We start from the raw sequence: 17,476 nt of genomic DNA on the forward strand, positions 1-17,476 counted from the left end.
AAGGTTGGGAGTAGGTACTGCGCGTAAGCAGTTTCCAACAACTAATCCTTTCCAAATCAAAACCCACAAAGGCGTATAATCAGCAGTGACAGTTGAAATGATGGTATTTAGTGAAAAAATATCGAAAGTAACTTAAGTAACTTGCGGAAAATAAATTATAATGTGTGTCGGCAATTATACTGCACTATGACTAGCTCCTTCGATGCCCTAAAATCCTTTTTATTTTTATCCAGAAATAAACGCAATGACAATTGGAATTCGGAAACCATGAATCATTTCCATTTAAATCTTTTCGATTGTTTCAGCTTGTACCGTTGTTTCGATGTAAAAGAAATTAAATTAAAACAAAAGGGAACACTCGAAAAAGAAAGGGAATCTTGTTTACCTCATGTTTGCAACAGAAAACTTTTCCCACTTTCTATTTCTCATCTTCGGATCTTTTAATAAAACTTTTAAACGCGTGTTCGGTGCAAATCTCGATCATTTCTCTTCCGTATCTTTTCTCTCCGTTTGGCTTGCGTCGTATTCGTTTAATCTCTCAATCTGTATGTCTTATCGAAAGCGCTTAGCGGCTCGTGATAAGGGGAGGCACATATCGTCTCGTTCTTATATCTTATACGGCTTTGCTGGGTTATCACTTTCTGTTCTGGATGTTGAATGCCCTGTTTTGTGTTTTGGGACTTTCTTTTGGTCTGAAGGAAAATAAGGAACGGGGTTAGTGTTTTCTGGAAATCAGTTTTATATGCAAAGTTAGTTTCAGTTGATATTACAGTTATTATTTTGAATTGACTTTAAACATTTGGCCCAAAAATACACGGAGCTAGCCAAAATTACGATGTAATTTCTTTTGAATAAATTTTGTTTTAGTTCCTCTTCAAAAGCATGAAAAATAACCGATGTAAAATGGACTTTAACGTTACGATCGAAAGTTTAAAATCGTTTGACGAGTTTTGCCTCTATCTTGCCCCTCTGCAGTGGTGCATACCAGGTTCGTGTCTCCTGTCTGTAAATCTTCAATCTACTGCATTACCTGCTGACGCCCTATATTTCCTACTACTAACTACCTCAGGATAAGACCAAGTTTTCGTTAAATCGAGTAGAAAGCAGAGCCTTGTTGAATTTGTGAAAAAATATCGTTTCTTTAAGGAGAAACATGTTTCGATTAAAGGGGCAAAATCATATCGTGTCCCCATTGCAAACAATTTTATTGTGAATTTTGAATATTATTCTTGATTATTAAGTATTATCTTGTCTGTTGAAGAAATTAATCATAACCTTTATTTAATGACGATAGCATACAATTAAGTAGGTATGTGTACGAGCCTAATAGTTGGAAAATAACCGTGTAATTTGGATACTATCCGTTCGCAAAAGAAGAACCCATTTAATTAACTCTCCTAGCACAAACAAACCAACCTTATGGCTAAAAATATCTCCAAAATCACGTAAATTTTCCACTTGTATTATCCTTAAAACATCACGTGCCTCCATAGATTTTTTGTAACAATGTTACGTCGGCCCCGCAATGCATACCGGTTCGTGTCTGGTGCCAACAAATCTTCAACTATCGAGTTACCTGCTGCCCCATATCTTTCGCTAGTGGCCAGTCAGCTCCCACAAAGGTTTAATATCGACCTTATAAACTCTTGTAAATTCACACATTTTCGTGCTGATAGAAAATGTTCATGTATTAGTTTTTTTATTGTATCTTCCTGTGTTTGGTTGCTTCTTTTTTTTATTTTCTAGGCCATATATATTAAGAAAGTTTTATGGATGATTACATGATCTTCTAATTGGAAAACTGGTTTTATCAAAATACTTACCTAATCATTATTTTAAGTGTAACTGGCAAAGCCCTGTTCCCTTACATTTATAACGTCCCGATCGTGCTGTTAAACATGATTTTCTATTCTTACAGAAAAGGCTGCTACCGCTGTGTTGTGATGCACGAAAAACATAAAAACGTTCTACAGTATAAAGAAAGTAAGTCTACTGTTACCATTCCTACAGTTCTCACCACATGATTTCACAAATCCGCAATTAGCCATTGAAGCCAACTCTTAACAATACCTGTACCTAAATGTGCAAGAAGTCAAACAGAATTATAAGTATCAGGCGTGAACTTTCATTCCATTGACGCTTCAACTAATGCTATAAAGAATATTTCCATCTACTTATAAAAAACCGTAATACCATAGACCATCCCTTGGGTAGAATCCTCGACGCTCATATACATCAAGTTTGAACGAGTTAACGGTGTCCCCACACTACTTTAACCACCAAGGGAGTATACTGAGCTCATAAACAGGTCGGCTAATTTTCTGGCGAGGCCCTACTAATGAATTACATTACCATTCGTCTTTATTTAGCATGGACTGTTGACTAATGAGTTATGGTAACATGTACGACGGTATTATTATGGTAATATTGGTTATAATCGTAATGATGTCTTTGAAAGTGGCAGTGCTATTCATCAATTATAGCTTTTAGACTACGCCCAGCGAAAAATCTCTCTGTAATATAACTGTCTAGTAACTTTTAACTTGAGGATAGTTTACTCAATGTGCAATTCTTTATTAGCGTTCCATATGTTACATAGGTGTTACATTTTATAAAATGGACACATTATGTACTCGCTAAGCTAAAGATGATTCCTATGTCACAATGCTTACGTAATTACCTAAAAATCCTACTTGGTTTCTAATCGTAATCATCATCATAAATCAACTGATCAGGGAGGTTGACAGGATTCATACAATCATCCTTATTCTACCTACACTCCTAATTTCCTATTATAATTTTCAGCCTTCTGCCACCGAAGAGACGCGCTGCCACACCTGTGTTCGTTGATAACGGGAGACGCGCTGTTATACTCCATGTTCAGAGAAAACGCCGATCCCGTCGACTGCCCTCTGAAAGGGCCATTTTCTTTTACTTATAATAGGTAAGTGAATTTAGATATATATGATAACTTGCAGCAACAGATTTTTGTCTTGAAATGACCTTGAATGAATGAATGAATGATGAAAAAGAAACTATGTTTGGTAGCCTATTTATCAGTATATTTTTTATCTGGGTGCGTGAAGTAGTTTCCACGAGACGATGTGTGCGTGAAACTGATGACGACGCAAAAGCTAGTCAATAATAAATTCATAATATTCCCAGAACCATAATCATGTGTGCGCCTATATCCTTTGTCCCCGCATGTCACGGATTTCACCACATCGCCGATGCCAGTCGTGACAGCAATTAAGACATGACAAGCGTCACGGCTTCGCTCGTAATGACGGGTAATTAAAATCCGCTGGTAATACATTACCGATCAAGCGTCATACCAAGTAGGGTTTTGATAGTGATGGATTATTTGTCATGGATTTTGATCGCTAATTAATGTTTTATTTCAAAAAGCTGGTTAGTCCTTTTTGTGTGTGTGTGTGTGTGTAAACGTGATTGGTGACTCTGCCACTACTCGCGCTCACGAGCTTACGCACAAGCAAACAAGTTAGATCACATACTGACAAACAGAATAATACAGTCCTCTACTTGATGGCTAATTCTAACTATAATATCTTCCAGGGGTCACGGAGACTGCAAGAGCCCCGTGTCTTCAATAGAGAGCTGCACAGAAGATTCCAGACTGCTCCTCAATTACCAGGCCTGTCCTGATGTCTATGGCTCTGAAAGCACGGGTGAGTAACAGTAAAATACTTTTGTGTGAGATGAAAATTCTGAATGTTTTAAATAATATATTTAGCTCAATATTAGCTTGAAGTTTTTATTCTTTGGAATTTAGGCTAAAAATATTTTTGAAAATTAAGGAGAGTCAGGTGAAATCCTAGGGATTAAAGGAAAATTACTTGTCATAGTTCGCAAATCCAGATTCAGTAATATAATTTTTGATGTCTTTAAAAGTAGGTAGTGCATGAACTTGCAAATTAACATATGGTAAATTAGCATTCTTCCTCTTCTTCCCTGTTCCCAATTTTATTTCTGGTCAGCGCAATAAGCCCTTTCTACTCATCAAATTAACATTCAAATGTTAGATTAACAGTCACAAAGTTTCCCTCGTCTCTAAAACAATTAGTATATTTTAGACGTTACCCGTCTTGTTACACATCAGTTACAAATGGATCGGGCACAGTTCCAGCTTAGGTGTCAGCCATTGTTTAGATATAGTCGCGGTCGCGGCTGTCCGAAATAACTGCTGTCTTAAGGACATAGCTGTGACTCATTTGTAACCAGCTTATTGTTTTAAAAGCTTTCGATTCAGATAGATAGCTACAAGTAAATGTTTACTTGTTAATAAAATCGTTGATTTGGGAATATCTATTTTTTTGAAGAGGGTAAAAAGTTCAGAAAAATTAGCATAAGGAAATTTTCTAACCTAACGTAAGTCAATAAAGCATTTGAGGAAAATGTAGCCAATCAAGAAATTGAAACGGCCAGTAAGCGAAGCGATTGCGACAACAATATCCACACAACAGCAAATGACCCATTTCAAAAACAAGAACAAATTATTCTCTCGAATAATAAACATAATTGCAACAAAAAAAGGGAAACGCGAAACTTCAAAAGCGTAATAAAAAACAAGAGAAGAGAAAAAACCACGCAACAAAAAAAAGTATTTCTGCTCAAAAAGGAACATTTCCGAGCAATTCCCATAGTACTTCCCCTTTACGCCGACAGCGGTATCTATATAAAACTTTATTTGTGCAGTCGTCTATCTCAATTGTCTACGTCAACTGAGAACTGTGCGTCTATTCTCGGATGTAGATTTCGAACAAGAAGTTAACAGACTATGAGAATGGCTTGCAAGTTCGTCATTTGGACAGCAGTGTTGCTAAACGAAGTTCGTTTGCTATTTATAGGGGAGCTGTTATTATTTTTCTCTTAGGACTCGTCTAGACGTCTTTGTTTGTCACTTATATTTTAGCTATTTATATTACGACTCGAGTTTTCTATTCTGGTATTCCATAAATTGACAAATCAATATGGTTATTATCGAAACTGTTTACAGCTAAAATCACCCGTATTTAAATCTTCTAAAAATGTTCAATAGCCTTAGGATATCTTAGCTAAACTTTATCTTTTTTATATCAGTGGAAGAGCTAGAATGCCTGGCCACGTGGAAAGAAGGCAGTCTTCGCTTCTTAGTAGGCAAGCTGCATCACAACCACGCCACGAGCAACGAAGACCGGTACCGATGCTTCGTCTACGAGAAGACTAATGGTAAATAGAAGACTTTATGTAGATTTTTTGAAGTCTTGGTTTTTTCAATAATTTTTCTTATCTTAATTTTGCAATATTTTATTTAACGTTCAGTTCATGTGCTATATTTTTCTAAGTTTTATTTGCTAATTTTGTTTTTAAACTAAATCAAAGTAGCTGCAATTCTAGATTCATTTCTAAAGCGTCCGTTCCTTAGTAATCAACGTCACAGTACAAAAATTGCACTACTCTGATTTCTATACCCCAACGATTGAAAGAACAGGGTCCCACCCTATTTCTTCCATTCATGGGTTTCAAATATTTTCCTCTCCAATTTTAGACTTACTTCTGAACCCGCGTGTTACAGCCACTGGTACTGTGAAGGAGCAGATCGTCCCGCCGGGGGGTGTTGAGTACAGGGTCGCTCAGTCGGGAGACGCTACCTGCAATGGACTCTTCAGTGCCACTGAGGGATCCAGGACTATGGCTCTTAAACGTGGTAAGTTTTTACTGGGTCTGTTGTCTATATAGCGTTATTTTCCTTTACATTTTTTTCTTTAAGTATTCCAGCTGAGGTCGTGAACCTAAAAAATATTTTTTCTTTACATTGCATGAAACCAATAATATCCGCGTCTGCGAACACATGATTAAATTATTATAGTGGTAACACATGATCATCAAAATAAAAGATGAATTTCGTATTTGTGGGGTAATGGGGCTAGTCTGGAATCATAAATCAGTTTGAAAACACACAGCAATCTAGCAGGATTGCTATGTAGCAGTTAACGCTAGGCTGTCAAACATATGTAACTCCAGACTGCACATAGGAGACAATGCTAATAATCACCTGGGCATTCCTTCCAGTATCAGTCCGCTTCAACTGCCAGTTCCCTTCGTGGATGACGTTCTCCCACACATGGCACACCCTGGACTTCACCAGCAACTACACGTTCTACCAGCGGAACGCGACCCTCAGGATAACGAACCAGACGGGAGCTGATATCAAGGTGTACTGTGTTAATGTGAAGGCCAGCTCGCCGAGCGGGAACTCGGTGGCGTTGGTTGCGCATTGGCAGCATCATTGGTAAGTCATGTTTTATTTACCGTTGTGAATACGAATGAAAGCCTGGAATGAGTAATGATGTCCTCCTAACCGATTATCGGCTACGGCGGCTGTGCTCATGTAAGGAGATTGGCCAACTGCGCAGGACATATTATAGTGAACAAGCATTTGCGCAGACACAGGTGCACTCACTATTCCTTTACTCTCATATCCCGATGGGACGGCAATCCGACACGACCGGAGAGAGATCAGGCGCAGGACCGACATTTACCTGTGAGGTTGCCATCTAAAACGACTGCAATCACTTCTCACGTGTATGCAGAGTTCTGTGGCTTTCCAGATCCTTCCGCAGCTGACCTCACTGGAATCTGGCTCCCTGTATGAAGAGAATTCTTCCGTAGGGGTCCTGTTTCCAGTTCCAGTTACTCTAAACTCTAACAGTTGCCTCTTATCTCTAATTCCAGTGTGTCCCGCTACGTGTGTGTGGTGCTGTACCGGCGCGACACGTACATCGCGGAGCTGCAGCGCGGCGCGCCCACGTCGCGGCCCGACGACGCGTGCTCGCCGCACCACTTCAACGCGGTCACTGCGCCTTATGTTACTTTAGTAGGTGAGTGCCAATTCCCGTGTGTGTCGCTACGTGTGCGTGCTGCTGTACCGGCGACCTGAAGATGGCTTAAATGTTGGACTAAAGTCTTTATGGCAAAAGCTGTCTGAAGGCAAGCAGATGCTGATTGCAAAATGTGAAGGCTATTTAATGGCTTCATTTCGCCACTATCAGAACCTACGGGTTCGCTTGTAATTTAAAATCAACAGTAATACTTATCGCGCGTTGTCACAGCTAAGGTCTTTTCACCAATTAACTTGCCTTTCGAAACACGGGGAAATCGTCATGTAAAGAAGATCCACGGACTAAATGCACCAGGAGTTGCTTAACCTTATGATCGATTGACCCGTACCGCTGTTACTTAGTCACGAGTACCTACCTCAATGCTTTCATTGAATCTAAACAAAACCCTTTTCTTTTTCAGCAAGCAACCCCGAATCAAAAGAATGTCCTTATTCCGGAAAATATGAAATCCAAAACCGACGCAGAAGAGACGTTAGATCTAGCGAAGACCATAGTGTTAAGAGAGAGAAAGCAATGTTGGAACATAATCGTAGGGTTAATGGGAGTAGGTTGTTCAATTTTAGCGTAAGCAACATGTCTAGTGCCCCTATGTTGAGGAGTAGACGGGAGTCGGACAGCGAAGTGTCCTGTGTGGTCAACAGCTACAACAGGCTGGAAGTCGGCTGCAACTCCGTCAAGAATATGGAGTTCTATTCTACTTGTGAGAATAGGGAGGTTATGACAGGTATGGATAGTTGTTTCTTGTATTATCAATTTTATATTATTCATGCGCTAATGTTATTCGATCAACATTATCCTCGAATATTTGTACCTAATTGATTTGTTAGTTACTTCTTCCTAAAATGATTTAATCGAAAAAGATGATTATAATGGAGATATTCTCGCAGTGCGTATCTTTCCTAAGAAACGACTGCTCTTTTTGGGGGGAATTGAAAGATCCCAGAAGTCTTATTATGTATTTCGTGTTTTCAGCGTACACATGCCACGGCGGCTGGTACGAGAACGGCGCATCGTTCGTGGTGACGACGCCCGTGACGCGCGACAGCACGGCGGCGCGGCGCTACTGCTTCGTGTCGCGCGACCACTCCCGCGCCGCCCTCGCCCTCGCGCGCTCCCCCACCAACTGCGACCGCGACGACCTCACGCCCGACCTCGTGTTCGACGCCACCGCTACTGGTGAGTGTGTGTGTATGTGTGTAACACTCCCGCGCCGCCCTCGCCCTCGCGCGCTCCCCCACCAACTGCGACCGCGACGACCTCACGCCCGACCTCGTGTTCGACGCCACCGCTACTGGTGAGTGTGTGTGTATGTGTGTAACACTCCCGCGCCGCCCTCGCCCTCGCGCGCTCCCCCACCAACTGCGACCGCGACGACCTCACGCCCGACCTCGTGTTCGACGCCACCGCTACTGGTGAGTGTGTGTGTATGTGTGTAACACTCCCGCGCCGCCCTCGCCCTCGCGCGCTCCCCCACCAACTGCGACCGCGACGACCTCACGCCCGACCTCGTGTTCGACGCCACCGCTACTGGTGAGTGTGTGTGTATGTGTGTGTGTGTGAGAGAGAGTGAGTGACAATCAGACTTTCCCACTGCAGCGACCACTATACTACCTCTGCTGATGAACTGTATGTATGTGAAACCCTACCCTCGTGGTCTCTTCACCGAAAATCACATCGACATACGCACTGAAGTTTTTTTATGATATTATGATTGCAAAGTTGGAAGAAATGCCTTCTTATTATATTGTTGAAGTTCGCTAACCATAAAGAGGGAATTTAGAGAACAGAGAGAAATTAATGTTCCTTTTTCTTTTCAGGTGAATGTCAAGATCAGACGAGTCACCAGCCGGCGCTGAGAATATCCCTAACCTTTGTATTATGTCTCCCAATCATACATTATATAATACCGAGATGATTCCTAATGCACTAACACTACCTAAGTCATTTCGGACCCCTCACCCTTGTAATTATAGCTACGACACATAGACAGGCTTAGAAACTATATAGAAAACAAACTTTTAGTTACTAAAACACCTTGTAAACGTATATCATGCTATTTTTCCCGTTATTTATGTTATTAAACTATTGTAAATCGTTTAAAATCGATAATCATATATCATAGATAGACTCAATCGCCTAAAACATAATATTGCCACGTATAATATTAAAATTGCAAAATAACGTTAGCCGTTATTTTAACTGTTATTTCATTATATTTAAATGTACAATTTTAGATAATAAATTGACATAATAGATGTCGTCTTGATTGCACAAAATGCACGTATTTTCTTATTTCGATTTAAGTTTATGATTGTTGCCTCAAAGTATTTTATTTTAAAAAATAAACTAACTTAGTCAAACGCAACAAATTAGTAACAACTGGTTGAAAGAAGTGTAGTTACAAGTAACCGTTATTTTTATAAAAAAAAAATTATAACGTTATGTAAGAACTGTGTATTATTTATAGTGTTGTTCGTTTTTTTTTTAATTGATACTTTTTTAATAAGATTATGCATCTTCTTGAGCTATTTTAAATAGGGAATAGTATATCTCAAATCCTTTTCCCTTTCCGAAATCAATCGTTTTTCTTTTAATTTATAGAACGCTAGATTAGTGTTGTCTTACTTGGAGGCACATCTGTTTGGGTGTCTTGTATATAGAGTATCTATGAATAATATAGTGAAATGTTATCCTTGGACAAATAGGCCGAGTAATTTTCATTGACCAATTGCAATAAACAATATCTGTGAATAAAAATACATTCTTGTTTCTTACCGAATGACTTGTTAACTTTAATTTCTCGTTTTTCTCTGATAAGTGTATTTTCATCAGGGGCATTTTTTTTCTTGATTCAAGTAGGAGTCTATTGGCCCAAGGATAACAAAATATTAGTTGACAAATGGTTGATAGATTTGATGAGAATGGTTGTGAAATTTTCTTGTTGCGACAGTTTACAAATGATGAACTCCTCCGCATTATATTTTTTAACAGCAACTATGCTTTCAACTACTTTAGTTTGCATAAAGAATAAGCTCCTTGTTTCCTATAAACTTTCTCCAAATGTGCTTTTGTACTCCTTCTTGTAATTCAAGACGCATTTATTTAGCATTTATTTATTTATAAAAAAAAAGGTTTAAATGTAGTTTGAGGCTGCACATTAGTTTTTAATTCACCTGTTTACTACCTAGCTTTAATTTGCAAAATCAGCAGACCTTTCTGTTGGAATAGAAAAAAAAACAATGAAATGCATTTTTTACACTCAAAATGTTCCGGTGGCTTATAATCATGCATAATAAAGTCATAAATACAAATTAGTACGTTCCCTACAAATATGAAGCTTCGAATTATGTACAAAATCATTGTAAAATGTTACTTAGTAGCTAGAATAATTTTACGATAGTTATTACGTTATTTTTATTTAAACGGATCGTTTCTTACCTAACATTTTGTATATTTTGAATTTAAATGTATCATAAGTTTCTTAGATACATAATGTAATAAGCACAATTTTTCTAAAGGCCCCATTTAGTTAGTGACGTTATGAAAATCGTTTATTTAAATAAACATACAATAAACTTGTTGCAAAATCAGTTTGTGACAGCGACTGTGATTCCAGTTTCAGTGACATGAACATTTTACTAAATGGTTTGGGCCACTGAATATCCCAGTTTTAAGTTTTATCGCGCATCATCAACACTTCTGAAAATACCTACAATAAAGTACATGAAATGCTTCACTGTCCCATTTGGCTCCTCTTTCTTGATTACTTTTTGGTCGTTAAAGCTATCGTTACAAATTATAGTTAGTAAAATTGTGTCTTAATATTACCATTTTACATCTCAAATACAGATACCTACTTTCTAGTCTACCATAAAAATAAATTACTGGTTGTTATTAACCAAATCAGAAGTGTTGTTAAACTTTTCAAATATCAATGCTCAAAGTCTAGACTAGCATAATATTATTTTTTAAATGGATGGGGTCTAAATGATTGTTACAATGCACCATATAATGGTTGCTTCACTAACTTTGTACTATTGTATTTGTTACAACATTTTCACGAGAAAGCAATGTTTTCTCAAATCAAGCAATACTACTATAGGTAAGATTAGATAAGACTAAATTTAGGTAAGTAAAAAACGAATACTCATTTTGAGATCAATGTAAAATTTAATTAAGTTATTAGATAATAAAATCGCAACAGCAATAATATATTTGTATTTATAGCTATTGAGCGTTAAATTTTTAATAGTTAGTAGACAGTTGTGGATAATGGAGCTAGCGTTGTTGTTTTATAATGTGACAGAGAGATTATTTCTTTGTGGAAGCTAACTCGAAGGGAAATCAGTGTAAACTAAATTAAATAAAGAAAAAACCTTTACACTGGTTTCCTTAGAGGTGATCATCGTTATGTTTCCATTGTGTGATATAGGTACATTGAAATTAATTAAGTATATAGTCGTCAGCATGGATTAAAATAAACAGCGAAATTGATCTTGCTTTGTTTTATTTTCCTTCTTTATTTATTTTGAAACAATGACCCCTTTCTTAACGGTAAATGAAATATAAAAAGAAATAATCAAATCAATTTAACAATTACCTGCTTATTCCCTATTTCTCAATGTTATATGTTGACCTCATAAAATAAACGCACACCATACAACGCCATCTAGTGGCAGTCTCGGCGAAGTGGAATTCAATATATCTAACCCCGGATATCCTGGGAGTACTTTATGCAGGGAGGAGTAGGTAGATCCTGAATAATTTCAAATGGACCTTTCCAAGCACTAGGCACACGCCAATAGATGGCGTTAGAAAAAGGACTTTGAATGCGCGATTCTAATTTACTTGTATCAAAGATAAATTTAAATATTAATGTTATTTGTGTCATAAAGTAGGATACTAGTAGTTTTTAAGCGGACCAAAACTCTTAGTAAGTTCTATCATCAAAATAACTACAAAAGTAACTTAACGTTGATTAATAACGACAGACGTAAACATTTCTGAAATGAACGCATAGTAATTCTTTAAAAAAATGAATTAAAACCATTGCAATTAATAAACAATACTAGAAAGTTACAAATATAAACACTTTCTGTTATTTGATCTTTTATTTAATTTAAATATGTAATCTTGCTAAATTAATATCACAAAAGAAACGGATTGCACGGGTTAATAACGGTTAAAAATAACGTTATTAAACATGTTACTACGTTCTTTAACATGAACGCAACCAAAACGCAGTGCTGCCAACCTTATAAACCTAACGCTCGAATCAAGCTGTCAACATTCTGATAAGTCATGTCATGTGTTGGTGTTGCTTGGCTTGCTTGCTTTCAGCTTTCTTTACTTTGCTTGTACGCGCGTCGTCAGTCAAATGGACTGTTTATGTGTAGAAACATCTATCGCATAACACACAAATCGTAACAACAAACTCGATTGTTAATAATAAACCGAAACCAGCCCTGTACAGTGCCAATAACAGAAGGATATTTGGGAAATATGTGAAAGTGACAGTAGCAAAATCGACATAGTTTTTGTGTGATTATAATGTTATTTCGCATATTTTCGAGTACCGTCAGTCAGTATATCGGCGTTTATAAAGAAGATGTTGCGCGTGAGGCATAGTTCTTGTGTAGTGGAGGACACTTGATCGGGAACACTATGTTCGAAGCGGGATAAGCGTACTCGACTATAGCACGATCAGCTATAATGCAACACGAGTGTACGCAGGAGGGCGGCAGGAGCAGGTACGAGCGGCGCAAGCCGAGCAAGGTGCTCAAGATAGCCGAGAGCTTCACGAACTTGGACGAGACGGCCAAGTCGGGCCGCTACGTGCGGGGCCCGCACTACAAGGCGGGCCGCAGGTATCGGGACGGCGACAACGGGAGCCGGACTAAGCGTGCGCTGTGTTGTGATGATGATTGTGATAAGGAGTCAGGTGTTAGTGAGGATTGTGAGAGACTCGGTGACCGCAGGGTGACGGGCTCGTCATGCACGGCCCTCAGGACTGCTGTGGCAGCACTCTATCCCTTCGACGACTTCACCCTCGAGAAGATAGGCTCCGGGTTCTTCTCCGAAGTGTTCAAAGTAAGTAGGAATCCCTAAGACTTAGTTATTCCATTCAGCATTGTTCATTGTTACTGTTTTGATATTGTTTAGAGGTAGAGCATCAATGTTATTGTTTGTAGATGCAAACTTTGACATTATTATCTTGGAATTCATCATTGCAAAAGTCAAATTCTTTCTCTATAATCTTTGATAATATTTAAAAAATTACAAACACTACTTTTCTAGCATCTTAGCATAAGTTGATAACCTGATGTTATAATCTACAAAAAAACAAAATTACATTAGTATGCATCAATGAAAAAATATGCAAGAAAACAGGTCTCATTAATAAATATTACACAAAAAAATTACTCAAACTCAACCAGATGTAGCTATGAATAAATTAGAAGACTTTACACTTTCAACAATCTCTTTAGAAATATTCTGTATGATAAAATAATATTATAATTTAGTCTGCAAACATTAAGTTAAGTTAATAGCTAGCATTTTCATAAGACTTCTTAGAACTTATTTCTAAAACAAACAAGATACACGGTACATCCTGAATTACGCCCCAAATATCTTCAATTAATTCCATTTGGCACCTTTTGTTACCTTAACGTTTCACCGCAAACCCTGGCACGGTGCCATCATTCTAATGGCCCTTTATAGTAATTTATCGGCCTTCTAAATATCTACCCGTTGTGGGTAGTCTCAACACTGTTATGATACCGCATAGCTGTAATATTTCTGTCATGTTGATGCATTAATACTGTCTTAGAATAATGTTTTATTTGGAGGCGAGAACAACTTTCTTATTTTGTAATTTAGATTTTATTACACAATATTTCGATACTGTGATGATTTTATTAATCATTGAAAATTGTTTCTCAAAATCCATCTTGTCAGTCAGAATTTGAATGCATTCTATCTTTCAATATTTATCCTAATCTAGATACATTTTTCTTTAGCATTCACAAATTCAATATCAATCTTGACTGATAATATAATTCAAATATCCTCGCAGCTCAAATGATTAAAAGAAGGTGTCTTGCATCATAAATAAAATGTCATACAAAGTGTGCAGAATTTAAATCACTGTTAAACAGCCATTTAAAAGTTCACAGCCATTCACAAATATGATTGGTCCTATCAAATCTACACAACTGACCTCATTGTTATTCAATAAGTGATTAAAGCTGTGACATGAATATCTATTTAGCAAATTGTAATATGTTCATACTGTTTGTATTAGGGGAATTCAAGGCTACGGCCTTGGACATGACCTTAAAAACAATTTGTGCCATCAAGCTGATAACTTATAACGTAATTCTATGGTAAATTATCCTTTTACGTAATCATTGAATGAATTTGTTGAGTTTTACTTAAAAACTTCCTCTGGTTTTAACATGAATCATACTGTTTCTTCATTAAGTAAATGAAGACCTTTTCAGGGTATGAATAAAAATATTTGACCAACAATGAAAGCCACTGTTTGCCTTGGTTTTTCCAATTCACAGTGGATTCTAAATTGATTTTGCATACCCACTGTATGAAATTCATAAAAGTCTTTGTTTCATATGAAACTTGTAATTTTCATACCAGTCTCGTCACACTCTGCTCAATGTATTTACACAACTGGCACCCTTAAGTGAAGTGGGTACATATTTCTGACACTGACATCATTTGTTAATTATTAAATTGTCCGATGTGTGGAATTTCATGAGACTGTAAAAAGAATTATCATATTCTTTGCTAGTTAAGTACTTATGGTAAAAACATTTGATGACTAATGTTTGTTTAAAACATTCTGTAATTATTTACGCTTTTACGATTCTATTTTTTTTGCTATCTGTAATGTGTCAATGTCCTCTTGGACTTATTTATTGTTGCAAATACTTAGATACCTAAGTATATTTTTTGTTGTGATGTTTTAAAATGACCAGGCACAAAATCTTCTCTCAATTAGCATAGTTAGACTGAATTTCGTCGAGTAGCATATTCAACATCCTAAACTTGATAATAAGAGCTAACTTTTACAGCTAATAAGAATGGTAAATATTGAAAAACGTGACAACAGCGTAGGTGTCCTAATCACACGATATTTCGTCACATTGAATTTGGAAATGTAGAGTAAGCCAAGTTCGAATGCCCTTATCAAATAATTAATTCCATGAAAAGTAGGTGTGAAATATTATTGGGACACTTTTTAATAGGCAATTGAAAATAAACCTAATTGCTTAATTGAAACGTTTATCTAACCCTACTCTAGTGTCTTGTCGGCGACCTATATATTACATATACAAAGTCGCTATAAATCACGTATTTGAGATAGTCTGGATTTTTTTCTTCAAAAATATAATTTAGATGGATAACCTGTCTTTCAGTTGCAAAAGTTGCCATTCAAATCGCATCAATAAATTAAAAATTCATCGATTTTAAATTGATACACTCTGCCTGACAATTTTTACCTTGATTGATATCCATCAATTTACTATTACTACAGAACTAGTAATCCGCGCTGGAATTTAATCATGCCCATATAAAAGTCATATTTAATACGTTCATAGTTTTTATTACACATGAGTAATAGTAATTGTAAGTTTATATTTCCTGCGTTTAACTACGACGAATCTAGAATCGTGCGGAAAAGGAAATGTCGTCAGGAAATAGAGTATCTACTCTTAAGGCCTATTGTACCTTGAAGGTTGACGCTGGACTGTTTTGATGATGAATTGCGTGTTCACTATTTACTACATATTATACGCATGTTTGTCCCCAAGATTTTGTATGAAAATAGACTTAAATGACTAAAATATAGGAGCACGTGATGATAGGGACGAAAATTGCTGTGTGAAAAAGGGCCAAGTTAGGAATACTTTAAGCAGTTTTTTTAATTTTAGGCTGGTTACTTAATGTGGTTTTCATATTAACGATAGTGTGTTGTAACTTTAGATATGTATCGTGTATTACATGAGAATTTTCCAGTACATCGAACTTGAGGTCATCAATCATAAAAACGCGCCGTTTGCGTAATCAAGGACCGAACTTAGTTTTTGTTTATTAAGAAATTTTTCGTGTAAAAAGTTAACGACTTTCGGGCTCGCATCAAAATTGTTTTCGGTGTCTACTTTGTCGAATTTTATTTCGTTTTGATAGCAATACTTGCTTATACGTTTGGGATTTACCACGCTCAATGTGCCAAGTATTGATAGCCTCTAAACATTTCTACATGGATATAAAATGAAATTCCTTTTTGCTGTAATAAATTGTTTGTCCTAAATTGTTGACAAGCAAGCCGTCGGCGGAATAAAATGTATGTGGTTTTGACACGCAATTTTTGCAAAGACGTACTTACTTCTTTAACGGAGAATCGTTTATCGAGAACATTCCAATCGGAACGGTCGAATAAACCGTGCCGATTGATGGCAGAAACTGAGTTTATTTGATTACAGTTAAAGTGGCGTGCTAATCGGTTTCGTTTCCACCTGTAAGTGGGGAAGAGGAATGAGTGCAAAGATTCTAGCACTAGACTAGACTTACTAACACAGAATAACATATTAATACTATACTTGACTTCAATCGCTGTGTAGTTAGTGCGCGGAAATAAATCGTTTACTGAAGTGTTCTTTCGATTTCTCCATTAACATAGCTATGGATAATTTAAGCACTAATCATAAAGTTAATGCTGCTGGCTGTTGCATTGGATTGATATTTAAAACTGCATTGAATGCATAATTTATTTTGATCTTCAACAGCTAATTAAAAACTATTGATCTTTCATTATGCTTGACATTTTGTTATTTAATTTATTTATTTACGTTCAAATTCTTAGTTTTGCATTAAAAAGAGCAAGGACACTCCATTATTAAAATTTAATAAGACCTGTTTTCAGAGCATTAACTAAAAACTTGCTAAAGTGGACCAGTTTTCCTCAGAATTAAGCTTTTAATCAAAAACATTATTTTTTAATAGCGTATGGACTGAAAATAATATCACCTCTAGAAACAAAATAATCGCCGTAAAATACTTAGTCATCAGATTTTACGATTATGTTTATTAACTGAAACAGTTGGCAAAACTAATTAAATGTAATATTAATAAAAACACCGTAATGACGGTATTGTCCATTACTTGGGTAACTTAGGGTTAACGTTTGCGTTGACCGAACGCCCTTTGCAAAGACGAATACATTGTGCCAAAGGAAATAACTTTTATGTGAGACTATCTTAAATCTGCAGCAATTGTTTGTCATATACATCATCTCCCGAGCCTTTTCCTAACTACCTATGTCGGGGTCGGCTTCCAGTCTAACGGGATGCGGCTGAGTACCAGTGTTTTACAAGGAGCGTCTGCCTATCTGACCTCCTCAATCCAGTTACCCGGGCAACCCAATACCCCTTGGTTAGACTGGTGTCTTACTGGCTTTTGACCACCCGTACCGACTGCCAAGGATGTTCAATGACAGCCGGGACCTAAAGTTTAACGCGCCATCCGAAACACATCTTTGCGATATAATGGTT

General features: G+C 37.0%; 2 protein-coding genes across 3 annotated transcripts in view; both read left to right on the forward strand.

Moving 5' to 3' along the window:
* Positions 1-9,286, forward strand: part of LOC110370491 (uncharacterized) — a 94,557-nt gene extending 85,271 nt beyond the window's left edge. The window contains exons 4-13 of one of the 2 annotated variants that reach the window (XM_064034276.1): positions 1,919-1,983; positions 2,806-2,944; positions 3,577-3,689; positions 5,101-5,229; positions 5,549-5,707; positions 6,073-6,292; positions 6,736-6,881; positions 7,303-7,626; positions 7,875-8,432; positions 8,720-9,286. In XM_064034276.1, the coding sequence (XP_063890346.1) occupies positions 1,919-1,983; positions 2,806-2,944; positions 3,577-3,689; positions 5,101-5,229; positions 5,549-5,707; positions 6,073-6,292; positions 6,736-6,881; positions 7,303-7,626; positions 7,875-8,200 (1,621 nt within the window). In that variant the 3' untranslated portion in view covers positions 8,201-8,432; positions 8,720-9,286. The remainder of the gene's footprint in view (positions 1-1,918; positions 1,984-2,805; positions 2,945-3,576; positions 3,690-5,100; positions 5,230-5,548; positions 5,708-6,072; positions 6,293-6,735; positions 6,882-7,302; positions 7,627-7,874; positions 8,433-8,719) is intronic. The other variant, XM_064034277.1, reaches the window with a different exon arrangement.
* A 2,896-nt stretch (positions 9,287-12,182) lies between these two features.
* LOC110370436 (uncharacterized) overlaps positions 12,183-17,476 on the forward strand; it is a 103,978-nt gene continuing 98,684 nt past the window's right edge. The window contains exon 1 of the mRNA XM_049847209.2: positions 12,183-12,992. Coding sequence (XP_049703166.1) covers positions 12,615-12,992 — 378 coding nt within the window. The 5' untranslated portion in view covers positions 12,183-12,614. The remainder of the gene's footprint in view (positions 12,993-17,476) is intronic.

The sequence above is a fragment of the Helicoverpa armigera genome, chromosome 4 (genome assembly GCF_030705265.1).
Source record: "Helicoverpa armigera isolate CAAS_96S chromosome 4, ASM3070526v1, whole genome shotgun sequence".
NCBI lineage: Eukaryota > Metazoa > Arthropoda > Insecta > Lepidoptera > Noctuidae > Helicoverpa > Helicoverpa armigera.